The sequence below is a fragment of the Dendrobium catenatum genome, unplaced genomic scaffold (assembly GCF_001605985.2).
Source record: "Dendrobium catenatum unplaced genomic scaffold, ASM160598v2 fragScaff_scaffold_621, whole genome shotgun sequence".
Classification (NCBI taxonomy): domain Eukaryota; kingdom Viridiplantae; phylum Streptophyta; class Magnoliopsida; order Asparagales; family Orchidaceae; genus Dendrobium; species Dendrobium catenatum.
Window position 1 is genome coordinate 8,716,179 of NW_021319083.1, and position 22,018 is coordinate 8,738,196.

The 22,018-nt window shown below is 33.8% G+C and overlaps 1 protein-coding gene across 1 annotated transcript in view; it reads left to right on the forward strand.

The window, feature by feature from the left end:
* Window positions 1-22,018, forward strand: part of LOC110111175 — a 60,286-nt gene that overhangs the window by 36,039 nt on the left and 2,229 nt on the right. The window contains exons 9-16 of the mRNA XM_020842936.2: window positions 1,679-1,755; window positions 5,759-5,825; window positions 13,821-13,886; window positions 16,179-16,286; window positions 16,413-16,543; window positions 19,485-19,551; window positions 20,564-20,631; window positions 20,716-20,797. Coding sequence (XP_020698595.1) covers window positions 1,679-1,755; window positions 5,759-5,825; window positions 13,821-13,886; window positions 16,179-16,286; window positions 16,413-16,543; window positions 19,485-19,551; window positions 20,564-20,631; window positions 20,716-20,797 — 666 coding nt within the window. The remainder of the gene's footprint in view (window positions 1-1,678; window positions 1,756-5,758; window positions 5,826-13,820; window positions 13,887-16,178; window positions 16,287-16,412; window positions 16,544-19,484; window positions 19,552-20,563; window positions 20,632-20,715; window positions 20,798-22,018) is intronic.

A 22,018-nucleotide genomic window follows, 5' to 3' on the forward strand; every position in this document is an offset into this window, starting at 1 on the left:
TAGGGTATTCTTCGATGAAGCAATCCATGGCTGTCAATAAGGTTCCTTATGTCAGGTTGGGTCAACTACCTCCTCTGACTAAGTAGATTAAGGATCATAATAGCCCGAGATGGCGAAAACATAGGATCTTAATCGGGCCCGTCATCATTCCGCCATCACTCGCTTTAAGTATATGGTTTGATAAAATTCAAATAATAAACTCCAAAATCCAAAACCAAATTCAAACATGAAAATCACTGTTATTATATGTTAGGTAATTATTACGACCTATTTAACGGCTAGCCTTAATCGAAAGTTCTCTCGTTATCATAAGGGGTAATTAACTATAGGGGTTTACACTTATTAGAAACCAGAATTCAAATCAAGTCTTAAAATGAGGGTGAAATTTCTTGGTAGCATGAATTTTGAGAGGCCACATTATTCTAGGTAACTATTCTTGATCATCATTCTAATCAGTCAATTTTGAGTAGATGTTTGCTTAAAAAGGAAATGGGCTTGGAAACTAGAAAGTTTACGAAAGATTAACTACAAATTTTGCTATATCTCACTTCATTAGATTATGATTAAAAATCTTATCATTTTGAATTTGCTTATTTTGATATAAAGCCGAAAAATAGTAAATTGATTTGTAAAGTTAGTACCTATTACCTTCTTGATTGACTTTGTTAAAACTCCAAACTCTTGTGGTAGAAAGAATGGTATGTGAGGATTTTGTTACAACTATTTGAGTAGAACCATTGAAATTCCAATTACCTTTGTTGATCCAAGGAGCTAAAAACTATTAGAGCTTATTTTCACCTACAACATTATAGATAACCTCTTGAAGGTTTGTAATCTATATAGCTAGCTTCTCTATTAAGTTCCTTTTTTGAACTTTGTCTCTATACCTCATTTTCATTGAAATAATTTATATGCTTGTGAATTGAGCAGTAGTACTCTTGGTACTTGGTGCGTGGAATTGAGCTTTAACTGCATAGGTTCTCTTGAGAAGCTACGAACTTAAAAAGTATTTAGTATCTATATCTTGGAAAATACAGTGCCTATCTCACTCGTAGACGTGCTATGACCTTCTGTTTGTAATTCAAACATTTAAAGAATTTTTATCGGACAATGTGTATAATTATTTCAACAAATGATACCATTTTTACCTCCTTATTGTAATATAATGTTGCATACTTTTGATCAGCGTAATGTTTTCTGGACTTCTTTTTAAACCAATGCTAGTGACAAAGGACCATGAGGACCCTCTAAATTTTTTTGTTCTCCTTTCTATTTCTATTCTTTCGCAAGGTATGCCCATCCTTCTGTTCATTGTAACTAACAAATGTTTGCTCCGGGATACACCCCTCTACTGCTGCTCAAACTCAATGACTCCTTCCTAACTGTGCTAGCGTTCCATCATTCGCTCACTTACCCGTAGAATTCAAAGAGAGATTTTGAGGGAACAAAATTTAGGAAATTTTAATATTCTAGAAGGAACTTAATCTTGGTTTACACACTTTTGTTTCTTAGCCTCGCAATATTCTTCTTTGAAATAATGACTAAAGATAATAGATCTTACCAGATAAAAATTTTTATCCACCATTTTTTTCATGAATTTGCTTTTTCTTTGTTATTAAAAAGTGATTTCTTTTTCTATTCATAATTTTTTTAGATGATTGTATACCTTAATTTGCAGGTCGATAAGCTCAAAGTTCTGGCTGAATCCTTGGCCAACTCGTCCTCAAAGGCAGAAAAGCGCATTTTAGACAACAAGTTATATTAATTTTTCATTGCAACATCTTTTTTTCTTCTGTAGCATACTCCATAAGTTTTGATTTTAATAATTAAATGTTTGTGCTTGTTGCATTTTTTCCTGTTATTCATTTCTTTTTTATGATTATTTAATTGCAAACAATACTATTTTTTCTCATTTTCTACTAAATTTATTGGCCTTTCTATGTTTTATATGTTATGGCTCAATTCTTTCCATTCACTGCTATGCTTGGTTTTTTGACGTCTTAACGAATGACTTTATATTGGTTCTTATCTTTATTTTTCTCTTTAAATGTGCATATGTTGACTATTAAGTGAAATACAAAATAACTACACGGAGGGGGAAGAAGGAATTGTGGAAAATGTGAATGATATAGAAATAGAGAAAATCGATGAAGGAAATGGTCAGATTTTATATAAAGATATCATTCTCTAGAATCTTTAACTTAATGATTTGTTCATAGTTTGCTAATATTAGAAAGTTAATGTGGATTGGAAGCTTTTAATTGCTACCGAAATGCTTTTAGAAACTAGCTATATAACATGTTATATCTTATTTTTGTTAACGCTTAAGGCAGGAAGAATGATGATATTGCAGTTTTAGTTGAATCGGCTTCTATTTAAGATAAGGTGGTTGAAAATAGATTTGGTTTGGACATGCACAATGAAGAGTTGAAAATTCACCCACTAGACAAAAGTTAAAGTTGTTAAAGGATTGGGAATGAAAATGACTAGATCTAAGGTACTGTGAATAGAAGTTGTTTTAACACCTTACTCTCTACATGCTATGACTTGGACATGCACGACAAAGATTTCAAAATGAATCAAATACACAAGAAGATTATGTTATTTTTGAAGGATTAGGAAGGACAATGTATAGATTAATAGAATATAGATAGAAGTTGTTCAAAATGATTTTGGAAAGAATATGTTTAACACCTTAAACAGCTCTTGGCAGAAACTGATAGAAAATGAAAATTATAAAGACAACCCAAATAGTTGGGATATGACTAATTATGATGATTATCTTAATTTTGTAGTGACTTATTATCTTATCCATATCACATTTTTTCTGACTTCTAAAATAAATGTCTTTAAACAATGTCAATATTGGGCCCATTTATGTGATTGATTTGGCCGAATGATCAAGGTCCCCAACTCCTATACCCATTACCCCTGCTGAATTAGAACTGTTATTGGGACATGACTTCTAAGTACAAATATTTAGGTTGCTGAATTTATTCTGTTTCTGATATGTTGTGATGGGCTGCCCTGTGGGCCTCACTAATGGGAATGGCGGGAAAGGAGAGAGGGGTTCAAAGGGGATTAATTACTTACCATAGAAGACTAAATTAAGAGGGAATTAGGAATGTTTATTTAGGGAAAGATGACTGATTTGATTAGGAGGGAATTAAGAAGGTTTATTTAGGAAAAGATGACTGGTTTAATTTTTTTTTTTGGAAGAAATGCATTGAGCAATTTATTTAAATAAACCAAGATGCAAAAGACTAAGTGATAACACCCCTATCACATTCCTCCAATTATATTAATTTTATAACATTATCCTTCAAACTCTTATCTATAATCACATCTATACCCTTTCTAGTACGACTCCTACCAAAATACCATAGTTTAAATTCTAAATTGTCAATCTCCTTAGTCTTCTTTCAAACCCATTTAGTTTCCTGAATGCATAGAATATTTATCTTCCTATGGATTATAATATCTATTAATTCCAATAATTTATCTGTAAAGGAACCCATATTCCAAGTTTCTAGCCTAATTTTAGTTTCATGGACTAGTTTCTTTACCCACATCCGTTCATGATGTGGGAACCCTTGCCTATTTAACATTGCACCCAGACGTCAAAAAACTATTTGTCAAAAAATGAATTGTAAATTTTATTGGGCATCACATAAGATTATGCTGGTTTTCTTTGTTGGATAAAACTTTAAGGTTGATCATAAATTTAAAGAAATTTTTCTCACGATTGAAATCGATTTCAGTCAAAGATTGACATTCTTTGGGCTCACAATGGTATTGAGTATTTCAAACAAAATTTAGGGATATTCCTTCTGAAAAAAGGGGTTATTCATCAATCAAATTATCATGATACTACATGATAAAAAGGTATAAGCAAAAGAAAAAAACAATTTCATGCTTTGTTCCCAAATAGCTTTGGGAAAATGTTCTTTTAACTGCTTGTATCTAGTCAATGTAATGCCATCATAAGTTTTGAAATTTAAAACATCTTTACATGTTCAAAAATTATTTTCCTATAACTCGGATCATTGACCTTGCTTTCAATATTTTTTGCTGCATTTGTTATGTGCACATGCCATATAATTCTAGGACAAAGCTTGGCCCTAAACCTGAAAAATGCGTCGGGCTTTGCTATGCATCTAATAAAAAAAGGTTAGAAATACTTTAATCCTATCACAAAGAGATTTTTTGAAGTATTGAAGTAAGCTTTATTAAAGATCATTTCTTTAAAAAAATTTCTCTTTAGAGGGAGAACAGGAGTATATAGTAGTGGAAGATAATTTTTTAGTAATTTTACCAATTCTTTTAGATAATTCTGATATAAATAAGAGTATGAAAATGATTACACCTTTTCCAGATATTTCTTTATCAAAGACTACAAATGAATCATAATCCTCAACCACTGCTTTAGGTTTATATAAAGAACGTCTCCAAAAGTCTTATTACTTCAATAGTTCTTTCCAATCTAATTCACTGAGGGGGGGATTCTACTTCCCAGGGTGACATTCCTTTAACACATACAAATGAATCAAAATCCTTAACCAGGATTTAAGTTTATATAAAGAAGAACGCTTCCAAAAGTATTATTACTCCAATAGTATAGACTAACAAAATATTATTGCTCCTATTGTGAAAATCATTTGTATCAGAGTACATCTTGTTATGCTAGGACGTGTAATGGCATATTCCTATTGGATTACTCTCAAAGGTCTCAAGCCTTATTTGGAAACTCCACTTTTTTTGTTCCCAATGGCGTTATTCCTTGGCATGAATTGGTAGAACATCCTATTTCTCTTTCTAAAATTTTTCATTACTACTCTACTTATGAATAAAGCTGCCCTTCATTTTTCATTTTAAAATTGCTTTGTTTCCAAACAATTTTTCTCCCTGTAATCTCGTGTTACTTACAAGCCACCATATACATTCTGTTCGATTTAGCCATATTTGGGACTCCGAAAAGGCGCTTAATATTTCATGACCACTTTAGAGTTTGTTTGATTTGTCTCCTAACAAAAGGTTGAAACTGCTTGGGACATTTCAACAGTTCCACGATCTTATCAAAATCTAATTTTTAATGCTTCTACAAAGACCTTTAGCACAAATAATGGTTTAGAATAGTTTAATTCATTACCTGGAACTTACTTTCAAGATTATGATGTATTTCATCCAAGTTCTTGCCCCCTAACAATTATTTTTTTTAGGTTTTATAAGTGGTTGTCAATCTAATATAAAACTCAATCTTTTCTCATTTAGTTTTGGGATTTGCAAATGCAGTTTTTCCTGTGCATGCTATATAAAGGAAAATTTTGAAATTTCTTGGACAAAAAGATTTTTTAACTGTTGAACGATGGTGTCAAAGGCTATCATCTAGACCTTTCTAATTCTTTTTTTCATGATGATACGACTTATCAGTAATTTTAAGTCGAGTTTGAAATATATAGCGGTTAAAAAGAAATAGTGTTCTCAGTTCATGCAATAAATTTTGACTATAGCAGTGACAAGCACCTGCACTAGGATTGCCTCTATTCTTTTGTCGGCTCCAGTAACATGTTACATGGTTCTTGTATGTACCTAATATTTAGGAATTTTCACTTGTTTGAGACAAGAACGTTAGTTGGTTTTTTATTTCTTGTTTACGGCACATACACATGTTTTGCACTTCAAAATTTTGTAATACATATTTCTCCGTGTGCAAATTGTTGGCACTACCTAAGCTCTAAAGATTTTTTGCATGTTCTAGGTATCAGAAGGAAGAGGCGTTGAATTTCCGTGCATCTAAAGCTAATGAAGTTGATGAAATTGAAAAGGTGCATTTTTGGTGGAATACTCTAGTTTCCTAGATACTGTTGATGTTTGTTTTCAATTGAGATCTCAAAATTTGTACACTATAGTTCATTGTTGATTCTGCTAAACATAAACTTGTGCTTTTATTTATTATCTATTTGATTAAAGCTTCTAAACGAACCAGCAATGCCTTGCGCCCATTTCTTGGGAAAACAGAAATAGTCACTTCAGTCAAGAAAGGAAAGAGAATATAAAATTAAAAAATGTAAGAACACGCAATAGCAGAAGTTGGGAAGTGCAAAGAAAGTAACAGTTAACATTATTTATCATACAGATCATCCTTGTACCAAGCCAAATCTCTTAGATCTTCGTCGCTTCTACAATCAACCAGGTTTAGGAATTTCCATTGGTAAAGCCAGTCATAGCAAGCTTGATGCTTTTGCAGTCTTCTTGGAGCAAGGGTCCAAACCCAAAAAGAATCAAGTGAGCAGTTTATTTGAAAAGGAGTTTCAGAATACTGGATTTATATTTGAAGTTTCTACCATTCTTTCCATCCAATTATTCTCTGAGTAGCAAACGCATGACTAATCAAAGTTTCTGAAAAGTATGATGTTTATTTTAATTTTTTTTATTGAGCCACAATATGATCAATAGGCGATGTTAGAGCATTCTTGGTAATAAAATCCCAAACATAATTTGGTAAAAATGAAGTCAAAGAAAAGTTTGTCAATGCTTTCAATCATGAAGTTAGTTGGAGCATCTTCAATGTTTCAATAGGAGTTAAACTTCAAATGTGGCTGGAGTTCAACTTCAAATGTCAGCCACTAGTTATTGGGATTAGTACTAATTCGATTGGTAGTGTAGCTAGAAGATGCTCATATTAATTAGCGTCAACAGCATTAATGACTCTTTGGTTGCATTCAAACAAATTCCATGCATTTTAGGAGTGCAGCAATAAAAAAATACAAGGTAAATTTGTGAAACTATTTCCTTTGTCTGTTTGATGTAAAGTTTGAAGTATAGTGCTTCACATAGAAAGAGAGGGAAGACTTGCCTCCCATGTAGATTACAAAATTCTATCAAGATAAAAAAGTTTAAAGTGATTTTTAGGGGAAAGGAGTAACAAGAGCATGACAAATTTATTTTCTTAAGTGGATTTCATTGCGTTATCTAGATAATTATTTCCATTAGGGCTTTTAATGGTTTGATTTTGAATTGATTTCATGCTTAGCTCAATATCAGCTCGAAATCATTCCATATGATCTCAAACCAAGTCTAGTCTTATTATAAGTTTGCTCATTTCAATCTCAATTTGCAACACATGTGATTCTAGTTGCAAGAGTAATGCAGAAGTGTCATAGAGAGAGAGAGAGAGGGGGGGGGTTATGAGAATATATGTGAGTGACAGAGAGAGGTTTTAAATGAAAACACGAGATTCTAGATGCAAAGGTGAACACTATATCTTGACATATATTAACTTTGAAGAGAGGTTCTAAAGGATAACACGAGCATTTCTGGTTATGAAAGCACTGTAGAAATAAGGTTTGTAGAGAGAGGTTTTGAAGAATAACACAAAAAATTCTAGTTTTAGGGCATTGCTTTGCACAAAGAGAGAGAGAGATAGGATATCATGGTCAAACCTATGGTTGGAGCAAGGTGAAATTAGGGGTTTGTCTTTGTGGGGTGTGTGTGTGTGGGGGGGGGGGGGGGATAAAGGTAGAGAAATTATTTGCATTTACTTTAATTGAAATTGAAGAATGGTTGAATGTTTTTAAATGCATGAATTTAAAAATTGTTAGATTTGTTTACAACAACAACAACAACATCATCAAGCCTTTATCCCACTACGTGGGGTCGGCTACATGAATCCTTTTTCTTCATTGTGTCTTATTAAAAGTCAAATTCTCGTTTAAATCTAATAAAGAAAGGTCATTCCTAATATTTTCTAACCAAGTCTTTTTAGGTCTACCCCTACCTTTCTTAACATAAGTCAAATCTAATACCTCTACTCTCCTAACCGGGTCATCGCAAGGCCGCCGTTTTATGTGACCAAACCATCTAAGGCGACTTTCTCTAATCTTATCTTCTACTGGAGCTACTCCAACCTTTTCACGTATATGCTCATTTCGTATCCTATCTCTAAGGGTAAAGCCACTCATCCACCTGAGCATCCTCATCTCTGCCACACTTACTTAGTATTATGCTTCTCTTTTACTGGCCAACATTCGGCACCATAAAGCATTGCAGGCCTCACTACCATCCTTTAGAATTTTCCCTTAAGTTTGAGGGGTACATTTCTATCACATAACAAGCCCGATGCATTCCTCCACTTCAATCATCCAACTTGAATTCTGTTGATAATATCCCCATCTATTTCACCATCACTTTGAACAATTGATCCAAGATATCTAAAACGTGTACTCTTATTAATGACTTGATCGCCCAAAGTCACAATCCCTTCAGTAGGTCTATTACTACTAAAATTACACTCCATATATTTCGTTTTAGATCTACTCAAGCGAAAACCTTTAGACTCTAAGGTTGACCTCCATAATTCAAGTTTACCTTCAACTCCCTCTCTAGTCTTATCAACAAGAAGAATATCATCAGCAAAAAGCATACACCAAGGTACATCCTCTTGCAAATGTCTAGTGAGAACATCCATGACTAAAGCAAAAAGATATGGGCTTAAGGCTGATCCTTGATGTAACCCAACCGAAATAGGGAAATACTTGGTCAATCCACCTTGTGTTTGAACACAAGTAATAGCTCCTGCATACATATCTTTAATGATTTGAATATAAGCATTATTGACTCCTTTCTTTTCAAGAACTCTTCATAGCACTTCTCTTGGAACTTTATCATATGCTTTTTTCTAAATCAATAAATATCATATGTAGGTCCTCCTTATTTTCTCTATATTTCTCCATCAAACTTCTTAATAAATGTATGGCTTCCATAGTCGACCTACCCGGCATGAATCCAAATTGATTTTGAGAAACATTAGTATTACGCCGCAACCTATGCTCTATAACTCGCTCCCATAGTTTTAAAGTATGACACATTAACTTAATACCTCTATAATTCGCACAATCTTGTGCATCACCTTTATTCTTAAAAATAGGAATTAACACACTCATTCTCCACTCATTTGGCATCTTTTTAGTCTTCAAAATAGTATTAAAAAGTTTAGTAAGCCATGAAATTCCTTCATCTCCTAAGCATTTCCACACCTCTATTGGAATATCATCAGGTCCAACAGCTTTTCCACCCGTCATTTTCTTTAAAGCCTCTCTAACTTCAGTTTTACTAATACGCCGATAAAAACATAAATCTTTATTTTCATTTATGGTGCTAAGGTCAGTATAGTCAATCTTATTTTCACAATCTTCATTAAAAAGTTTAGCAAAATATCTCATCCATCTTTGTTGAATATCATCTTCTAAGAAAAGTTTAGATTTGTTTAGTTGGATACAAATCAAATGCTTTTTCTTGTTATGAGATATTTCAAATTCATTGCAATGCGGATAAGGGCAAATGGAGGCAACAACCATGGGTATTAGTTATGGGCAGTGATCATGAGTGGAGGTGGCGATGGGCAATTGGCGGGAGCTTTGTTTTGGCAGCTGTAGCAGGTTGGAATTTCTTGACTATTTTGTATAGGGACACTAAAATAAAAAATTTTGAAAATCAAAGAACAAATAATATCAATTAAGAATAAAATCAAGCTTAAAATGTCGATTTGCATCAACTTACATGTACGGTAAATCCATGAAGAGAACTAAGGCATCCATTTAATGGTTTGTTGATTTTCTCATGAGCTATTGGCTATGCTAAAGAAAAATTGCACGGCTAGCAAACTCATGCGGATAATGAAGGCTTCATTTGTAAGATTTGGTTGCCACGTTGTGCTTTTTGTCAAACTTAAGCCACCTCTTTTTACACAGAGATGGATGAGTTGTCTTGCAACTAAATATGGTCATGAAGCCATGATGGTGTGCATGTAGTATAACACATTTCATAGGGCTTTTTTCTTTTTACATTTTTTAAGGGAAAGGCTGAGCAAACCCTTCTTACTAATCATAAAAGTAAATTACAAATATAAATAAAAAGGATCAAAATAAAACAATGCCAAAACTATAACAAAGAAGGAATAGAACAAAACTCAAATGTTGCTCGAAGCAAATTTTTATATAATTAAAATTATATTTTAAATTAAAAATTATAATTAGTGTTAAATTAAAATAAAAAATATTTTCTATTGTGTGTGTATATGTCACTAAAATTTATTGTAATAATAATAATAAAATTTTGCACATAATCCTGTAACCAACTCCCTTTTCCCCATGACTTTCCCACGATCTCTCTAGTCTCCCATTTCAATTCCCACTTACATCTCTTCTCATACGTTGCAAAAGCCGTCCTCATTCAATTTTCCATCATCCCAAGCTTGCATGCTCGTCTCTCACCATGACTACTCCTAGCATCGAACTCCTTCCCTTGAATTTCCTACCCAAAACTCGAAAATCTCAGCGGGCCATCCATTTCTCCTTCTATATCTCCCTCAAATGCTGCTGATAGTAATGTATACCTCAAATGCTGCTGATAGTAATGTATACCTCAAATGTTGGTGATAGTAATCGTCGCTCCTTCCCAAATTGTTGATGCCCTCTATGACAAAGCAACGAGGAAGTCATGACATTAGCTTTTGGTGAAGGTTTTGATGAGGCCGATGGTATCTAAAGGAGAGAAGTTTGTGATAGCTCAAAGTCTCCAACCATACACCACCGATGCCAATTTTGACATCGTTGAACCCTCTATTTTAACCTTTGATGCTGTAACGCACCTCACCCAGCCTCAACATACATCGCTATTCTGCCCACTTGAGCTATTTCTTATGGCATGTTCTCTCCACATCAATGCCACTCTGTCTTGATGCAAGTCTCATCTAAAGCCTTGATCGACAACTCTCTCGAAACTTGACAATCAAAATCATCATCATCCTCAAAACTTCCAACATTACTACCTACAATTACTCGTATGACCCTCACCCATCTCTTGATCTCACCCATCTCGGTACCTCTCCTTGTCTAATCATCCCTCTATATTCTCTCTCTACTTTCCATTATCTTCACTATCTCTTTACCCAAGGACACTGGCCTCTCTTTCTCTCTCAATTACTCCAAAAATAAAATAAAACAAAAAGAAGAGAAAGAAGAAACTATTTAAAAGAGAGTGTGTATTGTTGATCTCGCAACAAAAGTTATCTCGCTAATTTGTAGCCATTGCGTAAGGTATAGTGCAAAAAAAGCCACAAAAATTAAGTATTCTTTCCCATTGTTCCAACATCATGGGAAAATTTGTAAACAACAAGTAATCGTACGCATTGTTCCAATATGATGAGGAATTCCGTTTACATCTTCATGTTGGTGTTGAAGGCTTATGCACATTTTTTTTAAGAATGGTGAGTTAGAAGGCCCCTTGACCATGGTGTTGTATACATCGATCATGCATATTTTTTAAAGAGTGATGGGAAAGGCCTAACACTCTCTGTAGATGCATTTTATAGGGGGTACATTCTAGGAGGTTCTCAAAAGTTGAACATAGTGAACTTAAAAAGAACAAAGTTAAGATAAATTATTAGACACAATCACACTATAATGAGAATAAATGAAAAATATAAATTTGCAAGAATGAGAACAAAGACTATAAATGAAATTTTAGAAGCAATATATTTTATATCTTATAGAATGAAATTCAATGCAACACAAGGACTTACGAGGGACTTGCAATGAATTTAAAAAATTCATCGATGAACATGAACAGTCATTGAACATTTAACATTAATGGAGGAAAAAGTAAGAAACCTAATGCATTGTTTTGACTGCTCAATAAGAATCTAGATCACAACAATCACAATGGGATCTGTAAGCTTCTAAATGCAAGTGGATAGAATGCTATGTGGACTCAAAATGAAAATGCTTGCACATTTTAGCAACCAAATACTCAAATAATTGGAAGGAGATTCATATATCACAAAATTACTTTAAATTTAAAAACAATGTCTCACAAATTATGTAGATATTTTGAAAAGTGTGTTTGTCCTTGTGAACCATGCAATTGCTTTGAAAAATCATCCAATTATATTTTGAAATTTTGCAAAAACTCTTTTAAAAAATCAAATTCATCAATATGTTTGCACATTCTCAAGCAGGTCACTTTGCTTATAGGATAGGATCATAAGTCCAATATTTCAAGTCTAATCCTTCATAGTTTAAGACTGGAGTTAACAAAAATTAAACCTTTTTGACAAACATCTATCTACACTAATTATAAAACTATAAGATATAAGGCTCACATGGCTTTCTACAATGAAAACTCACATGTAAAATGCATTCTAAGTTTTAAACCTATAAGGTATAGTCACGAGGTCAAAAATACATGGTCGAGTTGATAAATATACACGATAGAGTTGATAAGTTCATGAATGTCTAAATAAACCTAAATAATATGTAGCATTTGAACTCAATCCTCTATAAGCAAAGAAGCAGAATAGATGGGGCTTCGAGCAACCAAATGCAAGCATTCAAATGACTCGTATGATGGGCGTAATCATCATACATCATAACTAGAGGAGTTTATTCAATAAAATGAAATTCTCAATCACAAATACCAAGAGTGTAAATAGCCCATTTCAATGATGACCTTGTTTAAAGCAATCATCAATTGGAGGGGATGCTATTGCCAAAATGCACTCAAACGCTAAAGCAAATTATTCAGGGTTTAAATCTTGATAAAAAATTTAATATTTTTAAAGATTTAGAAAATTTCTCAATCAGAATTAATTGCTCTAACCATCGTCCACAACAATTTGTTGAGGGTGGAAATTTTAAGATTAATTTCCATTTATAAACAGTCATTGTCATATCAAGCATATCATTATAGTCCTCTCAAAAGATTTCATGTCAGTAAGGACTTAACATGTGTCCTTTCATCGGATGATTTTGCTATAAGTGGCACCACTTAATAATGGTTGATGATTAGGGCTCTCTGAGTTGATGTTTTTGCTTCAAAATAATGTTATTAAATTATGATCACGACTAGAGCCCGCATGTTTCTCAATGGCTCCAAATCTCAAATCATGTTTGCCATTTGTTACCTAAGATGAACTTAAAATTGTACTCTTAAATAAATACCTACCCAGATCTATGGGGGATGGCATAACTCATGGTTGCTGACAAGAATCTATATTTGGTTGGCTACTTTGTGTTCATAATAACATAAGTATGAGATCTTGATTGAATTCGTCATTATACTCCCACACCCCTTCAAAAATTCATTTTAAGCTAACTACTGTTAATTTCCTCAATCCTAAAATCAAAATAAATGCTACTAGACGATAAGCATTTGACGCTTAATGACTAGCCTTAATCAAAAGTTATTTTTCGTTATTGGAAGGGATAATTAATCACATGAGCGTACATCTATGGGAAACTAGGAAACATATCATAAAGTCCTTGTAAAGTGTAGGTATTATCTACAATCGAATGTAACTTCTGAAATTTTGACCTGAAATCAAATTCTCTTAGATGAAAAGGGTGCAGATTTTTGGAGCCCACTCCATTTGCTTATAGAAACCGATTAAAGATATTGTGGTTAGTCTTGACTGATATAAGCAATGAGAGAGGAAAGAAGTTCCTTCCCATTGTTTTAGCATTAAAATTACAATGTCAGTGTTTTGAAACGAACAGTTGAAAAATACTATCGAACAGGGGTAATAACGATAATTACCACATATGTGAAGACCTAAAAGTTCTCAAAGAAGTAAACGTTTAATTTGTGTCTGCCCATTTATTGCAATAAAATAGTGCCTATAGGTAATATATGTTCTCTTTGTCTATTATTGGCTTGATTTATATCTGAGAAAAAAATTGCTTCTTTATGTTTTAAGAGATTTTTTTTGTTTACTTTGAGAACTGAATAAGTGGACTGATGAGATCTTCTTCTACTTGTTTCAGGAATTGATTGCCGAGATTGCCGTATTGGAAAAGCAAAGGGATCAACTTGAGGCTGAACTGAAGAAGGTGCGCACTATCCTGCTCATTAAGTCCCAACTCAACATATTAAAAAAGTTAAAGAAAGACGGTAAAGAAAACTAGGTGGTTTTTTTTTTTTTTTTTTTTTGTGGGTCCAACCTTTTCACGTATATGCTCATTTCGTATCTTATCTCTAAGGGTAAAGCCACTCATCCACCTGAGCATTCTCATCTCTGCCACACTTAACTTAGTATTATGCTTCTCTTTTAATGGCCAACATTCGGCACCATAAAGCATTGCAGGCCTCACTACCATCTTATAGAATTTTTCCTTAAGTTTGAGGGGTACATTTCTATCACATAACAAGCCCGATGCATTCCTCCACTTCAACCATCCAACTTGAATTCTGCTGATAATATCCCCATCTATTTCACCATCACTCTGAACAATAGATCCAAGATATCTAAAACGTGTACTCTTATTAATGATTTGATCGCCCAAAGTCACAATCCCTTCACTAGGTCTATTACTACTAAAATTACACTCCATATATTCCGTTTTAGATCTACTCAAGCGAAAACCTTTAGACTCTAAGGTTGACCTCCATAATTCAAGTTTACCTTCAACTCCCTCTCTAGTCTTATCAACAAGAAGAATATCATCAGCAGAAAGCATACACCAAGGTACATCCTCTTGCAAATATCTAGTGAGAACATCCATGACTAAAGCAAATAGATATGGGATTAAGGCTGATCCTTCATGTAATTCAACTGAGATAGGAAAATGCTTGGTCAAACCACCTTGTGTTTGAACACAAGTAATAGCTCCTGCATACATATCTTTAATGATTTGAATATAAGCGTTATTAACTCTTTTCTTTTCAAGAACTCTCCATAGCACTTCTCTTGGGACTTTATCATATGCTTTTTCTAAATCAATAAATATCATATGTATATCCTCCTTATTTTCTCTATATTTCTCCATCAAACCTCTTAATAAATGTATGGCTTCCATAGTCGATCTACCCGGCATGAATCCAAATTGATTTTGAGAAACATTAGTATCACGCCGCAACCTATGCTCCATAACTTGCTCCCATAGTTTTAAAGTATGACACATTAACTTAATTCCTCTATAATTCGCACAATCTTGTGCATCACCTTTATTCTTAAAAATATGAATTAACACACTCATTCTACACTCATCTGACATTTTTTTTAGTCTTCAAAACAGTATTAAAAAGTTTAGTAAGCCAAGAAATCCTTCATCTCCTAAGCATTTCCACAGCGCTATGGGAATATCATCAGGTCCAACAGCTTTTCCACCCTTCATTTTCTTTAAAGCCTCTTTAACTTCGATTTTACTAATACGCCGATAAAAACATAAATCTTTATTTTCATTTAAGATGCTAAGGTCACTACAGTCAATCTTATTTTCACAATCTTCATTAAAAAGTTCAGCAAAATATCTCATCCACCTTTGTTGAATATCATCTTCTAAGAAAAATATTTTTTGATCTTCATCCTTAATACACTTCACTTGAACTAAATCCTTACTACTCCTATCTCTTTGTTTGGCTAACTTATACATATATCTTTGTCCTTCTTAGTATCTAATCTATTATATAAATCACTAGAAGTTAAGGTCTTTGCATCGCATATTGCTTCCAAATTTATTATTTAAAAGGAGAATATGGTTTTCATTAGCCTAAATTGTTTTTTTATTTCTTAGACATTTTTTTAGTTGCTTACGAAGTGAGTTTCTTTTTAATCTGAGTGTTGCATTTTTTTGTGGATTATTCCTGTAATGCAAAAACCATAAAGGAAGCATCTTACTTTCGCTCCATTCTTCCTTTATTCTATCTTTACTCCAAGGTCACTTTCCACTGTATTGTTGTTCTTGTTCTTTGTTCCAGTCTCCTCAACAATCATGCCTAGAATGTTACTAGCTTATGTAAGTGAGATTTAAGTTGGATTTTACGTCCAAGTTTACCATTGGTCAATTGTTGTAAAACTACGACCTTATTGTTATCTTTTATCATGGAGCATTTGTCCTTATCCTAGAAAATAATTAGTTCCCATTCTTGTTTCCTTCTTATTGCTTCCGTTGTGTCTTTTTTTATCATCTTTAGGGTTATTTAGAATTTAAAGATATTAGTTAGGACTGTGGCCGTAAAGCTTAGTTACACAAAGTTGCATCTCAGTTTTGAGATGATACTGATAAAAACGAGAGTTAAAGTTTCACAGACGGTTTGAAATTTTCTTTCTTTTTATGACTCTATTGCTTTGTCTTGCTTTTGATATCTACAAAAAGTTTCCTAATCTGGTTTGTGGAAATCAGGTCACTATTTCTTTAAACGCTGCTTATTCACGCCTTAACAAAACCAGGGAGGAAAGAGACCAGTTTGATGAAGCAAGCGATAAAATTGTGTTGCACTTGAAATCAAAGGTTAGGCATACTTTTGATCTGTTTCTTTTGTCTTTATACGAACAAGATTTAACGAGTGCACCAGCACCCCACCGAAACCGAAAGTTCTGAAATTCATTATTCAATGTAATTATTGTTGAAACTCAGGAAGATGAACTATCAAAATCTATTGTATCATGTAAAGTAGAAGCTGATATTGTTCGTACATGGATCAATTTCTTGGAAGATACTTGGATTCTTCAGTCATCATACACTGAAATGAAAGAGAAGCAAACCGAGTATGTCTATTCTAACTCATGGCACCATCACTGCCACCTAGTTTCCAGCATCTGCTTTTATGTTTTCATTGATTATGATTATCAACATGTCTAATGCGTGGGTGGCCTTCATTTCCCTGTTTCTCTTTGGCTAAGCTAAGTAGTAGCCAGTATATCTATTAATACATAACAGAATTATAAAGTACCATTTAAGCTCATCAGCCAAACCATGGCACCAAGATTCATGATTCTGCTATCTCCTAGCAAATCGAGCATAACAATGTGTTAAAAAGAAGAGGTTTGAGAAGGGCTTGCTTTATTCCATGATTTCTTCTCTATTTATAGATCTATACAAGAAATCTTAATACCTAAACAAATAATTACAGAATAACTCTTATAGAATCCTTCCTAAATCAACTACCCAAACATGGAAAGAATTCTAGCATGAATCATGCATCCCACGGATCATGAACCGTAGTCGTTGGATCTTATTTGCGTTTGAATGGCTGAATTTTAACACAATGCAATGTATCTTTAGATCACCAACATCCAATTACCTCAAGATGTCTGCTGGCCCTTCAATGAAATCCAGAGCATTATACATCAATCTTGAGACATCAACTAAGATCAGATGATTAAGTTCTTATCACATGTAACACCAATCTAAAAGCCATCCAATGGCCTAATTACAACCTCCAAAATCATATATTTCAAAGCCTATTTTTGATCCATTTCCCTAAGAGAAAGAATGGTTCAACATCAATCTTAGAGACAAAGTGTTGTGGACACAAGTGTCTTTCTCCTCAACCCTTTGATCAATTGGACGACCAAGATGCCTTTTAGCTAGAAGTATTTTTGTCCAGCACCAATCTTGGAAATGAAGTCTTTTCTTCATTCATTGTTCATCTTGCCAAAAGTACCATACTCTCTTAACCTGCACCTCTATAAGTACCACCTTCAAGGACTGGAACCATTAAGTTTTTTTTTTTTTTAACCTCTTGGGAAAGACTCAATTCAGCCTTCTTTACTAAGCTTTCAATCTCATGTAATGGCTTGAATGTCAAAGTGTCTTCCTAGGTACACATTCCTCAAGATAATATCACATTTTCTTTGGCTTTATGTGTAAGAAGTGAATGATTGCTTGGACAGCATATCCAAAAAAATGTCCACTTACTATCAACTATTTTTGCTAGTAATAATTTGACTTCATTTGTGAGAACCAATCTTAATACCACCAATTGTTAGGATACAAAGCAATCAGCTTACACCTTTGTGCAATGAGTAGTTGGAGGAGAGGGATTGGGTGTTAGCTGAGTTAAAAAGGCATTTATTGAGGGCTTAGCTGATTATGAAGAAGCAGACATATGGATGCAAAAAGGACATCTAGTTTGAGATAGGGATAGGGTCTACTTGAAGCTTTGTCCTTATAAACAATGGACGATAGCTAACATGAGGAATGAGTAAATGGCCCTGTGGTATTTTGTTCCTTATGAGATACTGTAGAGAATTGCAGCAGTAGCTTATTGATTGAAGTTGCCTCCAACAGCCGCTATACATCTAGTGTTCCACGTGTCGCAATTGAGGAGAGCCATCGGGGAGCATGCATCCAGTTCAAAATTACCCGTGATAATGACAGAGGATTTGGAGGTGGTATAGGGCTCCGTTGGAGCTAAAAGGGGTACGGCAAGGGGAGAGAGGTATCAAGAAAGTGTTGATTATATGGAAGAACTTATTCGACTATGACGCCACATGGGAGTTGGACGAGAGGGTGAAGCATCAGTTTCCATCTTTCCACCTGGAGGACAATGTGGGTCTTTGAGAGGTGGTATTGTTAGACCGGACCTCCCTGGACCTGTCCAACCGGTCCTTCGTGGACCGGCAGTCGTATATAGTAGGCGGAAGTCTCGCCCGCTTGCATCAATTCCGCGTGGATGTTCCGTCCGCCTACAATAATCCCGCCCACACCAAATTTGAAAGAGGAGAGGCCGGTTAAAAGAGAAAAGGAAGAGGGGGAGGGCTGTTTTGACATTGATTATGTTTTGTATGCTTTAAGTAGTTTGTTTATGCTAGTGTTTTTATTTTTTTTTCATGCTTGTGTTTGCTGAAAATTAGGTTTTTTTAGGTTGTGAGGGCTCTAGCCGGTTGCTAGGGATTTGGGAGAGCCATATATTCCTCTCCAATTGAAGATCCTGTTGTATCTTGCTATTTTCTTTCATATTTTTTGCAATAAAATGTTTCGTGGTACGTTCTTCTTCCCTAAATCTTCTTGTGGTTCGTGGATTTGGTGGAAATTGCATCTATTTCCTGTCACACAGTGTAAGTCAATTTCAACCATCGACTATAGATTTCAAAGATTAAAGGCCTCATATGTTTGTCCTAAGCTTGATAATGAGTCAAGTCCATGCGAGATTTGCTCGACTTAAACTCAAAATTTTCTGACTTTGAGTTGAACTTAACTTGGAATAACTTGGCCTGTAATCGACTTTGTTCATAAGCGGCTTTGGATGATTCTATTAAAATAACAATAAAAATGTTCAAAATATTCTCATTCAATCGACTGCTAAAGCAAGGCTGATATATGTTCACCAAACTCACCTGTTCTTTTAAAAACGTTAGTATCAAAATGAATGACCAGTTATAATTTTTTGTAAGAATGCATGGTATCAAAACTATGGCCAGCAGAAATAGGATGGTTTACCACAATGATAGTCTCTATCCCTTGCAAACTGAGTACTTCGTCTCCCATTCATTCACCTGGGAATACTATGTAATTGGTTGTAATGCCTCTATGACGGGTTACCACAATGATAATATTGTAATTACATACCTGGATACTTGTTTCAATTTGTTACTGCCATTGTTGATTGAATGCTATTGTGTTACTCATTGAAAAGTCATACTTTATGTTTTATTACTTATATTAACTTGAATCTTCTTTTGCTTATTATCACCACTAATGTAGTGATGAGTTGGAGAAGTGGGGCAACTATTTGTCAACGTTGATCAAATTCCGGCTCTCAGCATTGAAGGTGAGTTTCATTTGCTTAATTGATACCTAGGGCTCATGATACACACACACAAGCACGTACGCATGCACCTATATCATAAATAAATGCAATATTATACATATCTAAACATATGGTAATATTTTTATATCAATTGATAAAGCAAAAAATGCCAAGGATACGCTTAGAGTGTTAGATAGAGAGGATGGTATGACAATCTAAATTATAATTGTCAGTGTAAAATTTAGTTAGTGAAATAATTTTTATACGGTATGTTTACAGCATATGTTCACCAAGGAGGTGTCCAAAAAGCCTCCCAAAGAAATCCACTAAGTGGATGCCCCCAAGTGTCCAAAAGTACAAAAAGTTCTGAAATTGTTTTGTAAAATTAAAAGAAGAGACATTCCAAATGGAGTAACAGACATGGTGTCCTGTTGTGTGAGTTTTCAAGTGTTTTACATGATAGCATGACCTTCCCGAAGTTTTAATGTTTTGCAATAGATGAACTGTGATGTTCAAAAAGTGTCAAGAGAAGTCCACTAAGCGTCCAAGTTTACAAGAAGTTCTGAAATATTTTTTAAAAATATTTGAAGACGAGTACCCGACATGGTTAGAAAATATTAGAAATGATCTTTCTTTATTAGATTTAAATGAGAATTTGACTTTTAACATGACACAATGGAGAAAACGGATTCATGTAGCCGACCCCACGTAGTGGGACAAAGGCTTGATGTTGTTGTTGTTGTTGTTGTTGTTGTTGTTGTTGTTGTTGTTGTTGTTGTTGTTGTTGTTGTTGTTGTTGTTGTTGTTGTTGTTGTTGTTGTTGTTGTTGTTGTTGTTGTTGTTGTTGTTGTTGTTGTTGTTGTTGTTGTTGTTGTTGTAGTGCCCAACATGATGTTCTGGAGTATGACTACAATTATTCGCCATGATACTAACATTCCAGAAGTTTAGGTGCTTGATAGATTAATTGTGAATCTAGAGAACTATGAATTTCATAATGAATTTGTTCCTCGTTTTACTCTAATGGTCATTGTAGGATGAACTTCTGCCTTCTATAAGTAGGCTGGGGACATTTATCGACAACTTGAAGAAATTCAATGAAAGGTTTTTGAATATCTTTTTAAGTTACCTTTGAGCTTGCTAGATGCCACTTTATTGCTCAAGCGCCTTAATTTTGTGTTTTTGCAGGTCAGATGGTGATCATGATATTTTAAAAGAAACAAACCCAAAGAAATTTCTTGAGGAAGAATATTTGGAAGCTGAGAGGAAGGTAGCTGTATGAGGAATTTATCATTTGTTTATACTTTATATTTGATCCTGAAAATTTTCATGATTTCTTTTTAATTATTATTTTCTCATTGTTTGTCGTTTTCAAAGGTTATTCTTATTTCGCTTTTATGTTTCGGGTCAAATTTCGTTTTCACAACTTCTAGTTAAAAATGGTTTACCTACATAGTGAAAATAAACTATTCTTATCTCTTGTGATTGGTTACATCTCACGAATTGGGCTATATTGGTGTTAAGAGTTGCTAGAAGCAATATAAAATATTGAAACTGTTCTATTTGTGCTGTATGACCTATGATTTGGTCTGACTTGAGATAGATGGGATAAGATGATTAATGTTGCTTCTGATGATAATTTTCCCTAGTTTGGAGATACAAATGTTGGTTTAAATATGTTTTTAAGTTTGATATTATGGTTGAATTGAAATAACACAGTACACTAACTTAGCCAACTTCAGTTTCTCGGGTAAATCTACTTTATGTGGAAGCACCTATCAGAAGCGAATATAATGAACATACAAAATAATAATTAAGATATCAAGCACCACAAGAACATTAAGATTTGTGTGCTTTGGCCAAAACAATATCTACATCTATGGGAGGGAAAAGAGGACATGATCTACAATAAAAAAGCTACACTGATGTATAAGTTAAAGGGGCATAAGAAAATGCTTAAGATCTCACTTCTCTCAAGCCAAATATAAAAAATTCACCCAAGAAGATAAGATTTAGGGTTTGTTTGGAATAGTTTCTTCACAACTTTGTTTTCTAGGCACTACGATTCTATTTTACTAGAACTTTCTTGCTATTTTTAAAAAATTTATGTGCTGAGAAGTGATTTTTTATAATTAGGTTTGTTTCAATATGATAGTTGTAAGAAAGTTATTATCTGACTATTTTAAAGGAAAAAAGTCTAAAATATCCACAATTCAAAATATTTATTTTTCTTACAATAGTTCTACATCTAGTTTTACAAGCAATTGCAACTGTCCTAAACTGATTTTTAAGTAATACCAAAAAATATCCCTCAACCCTCGAATGCTCCTCAAAATAGTTCTCCATGGTCACAAAAAACTTGTTGAATGATTTTTTTTTTCCTTCTATTTTACTCGCTTTTTTTTAATTTCCTTCTCTTTTTTCTATTTTTGTCATATCTTAGTCAGCAACATTTCTCTTTAACAGTTTCATTGTTTTCCTTTTTTAGGCC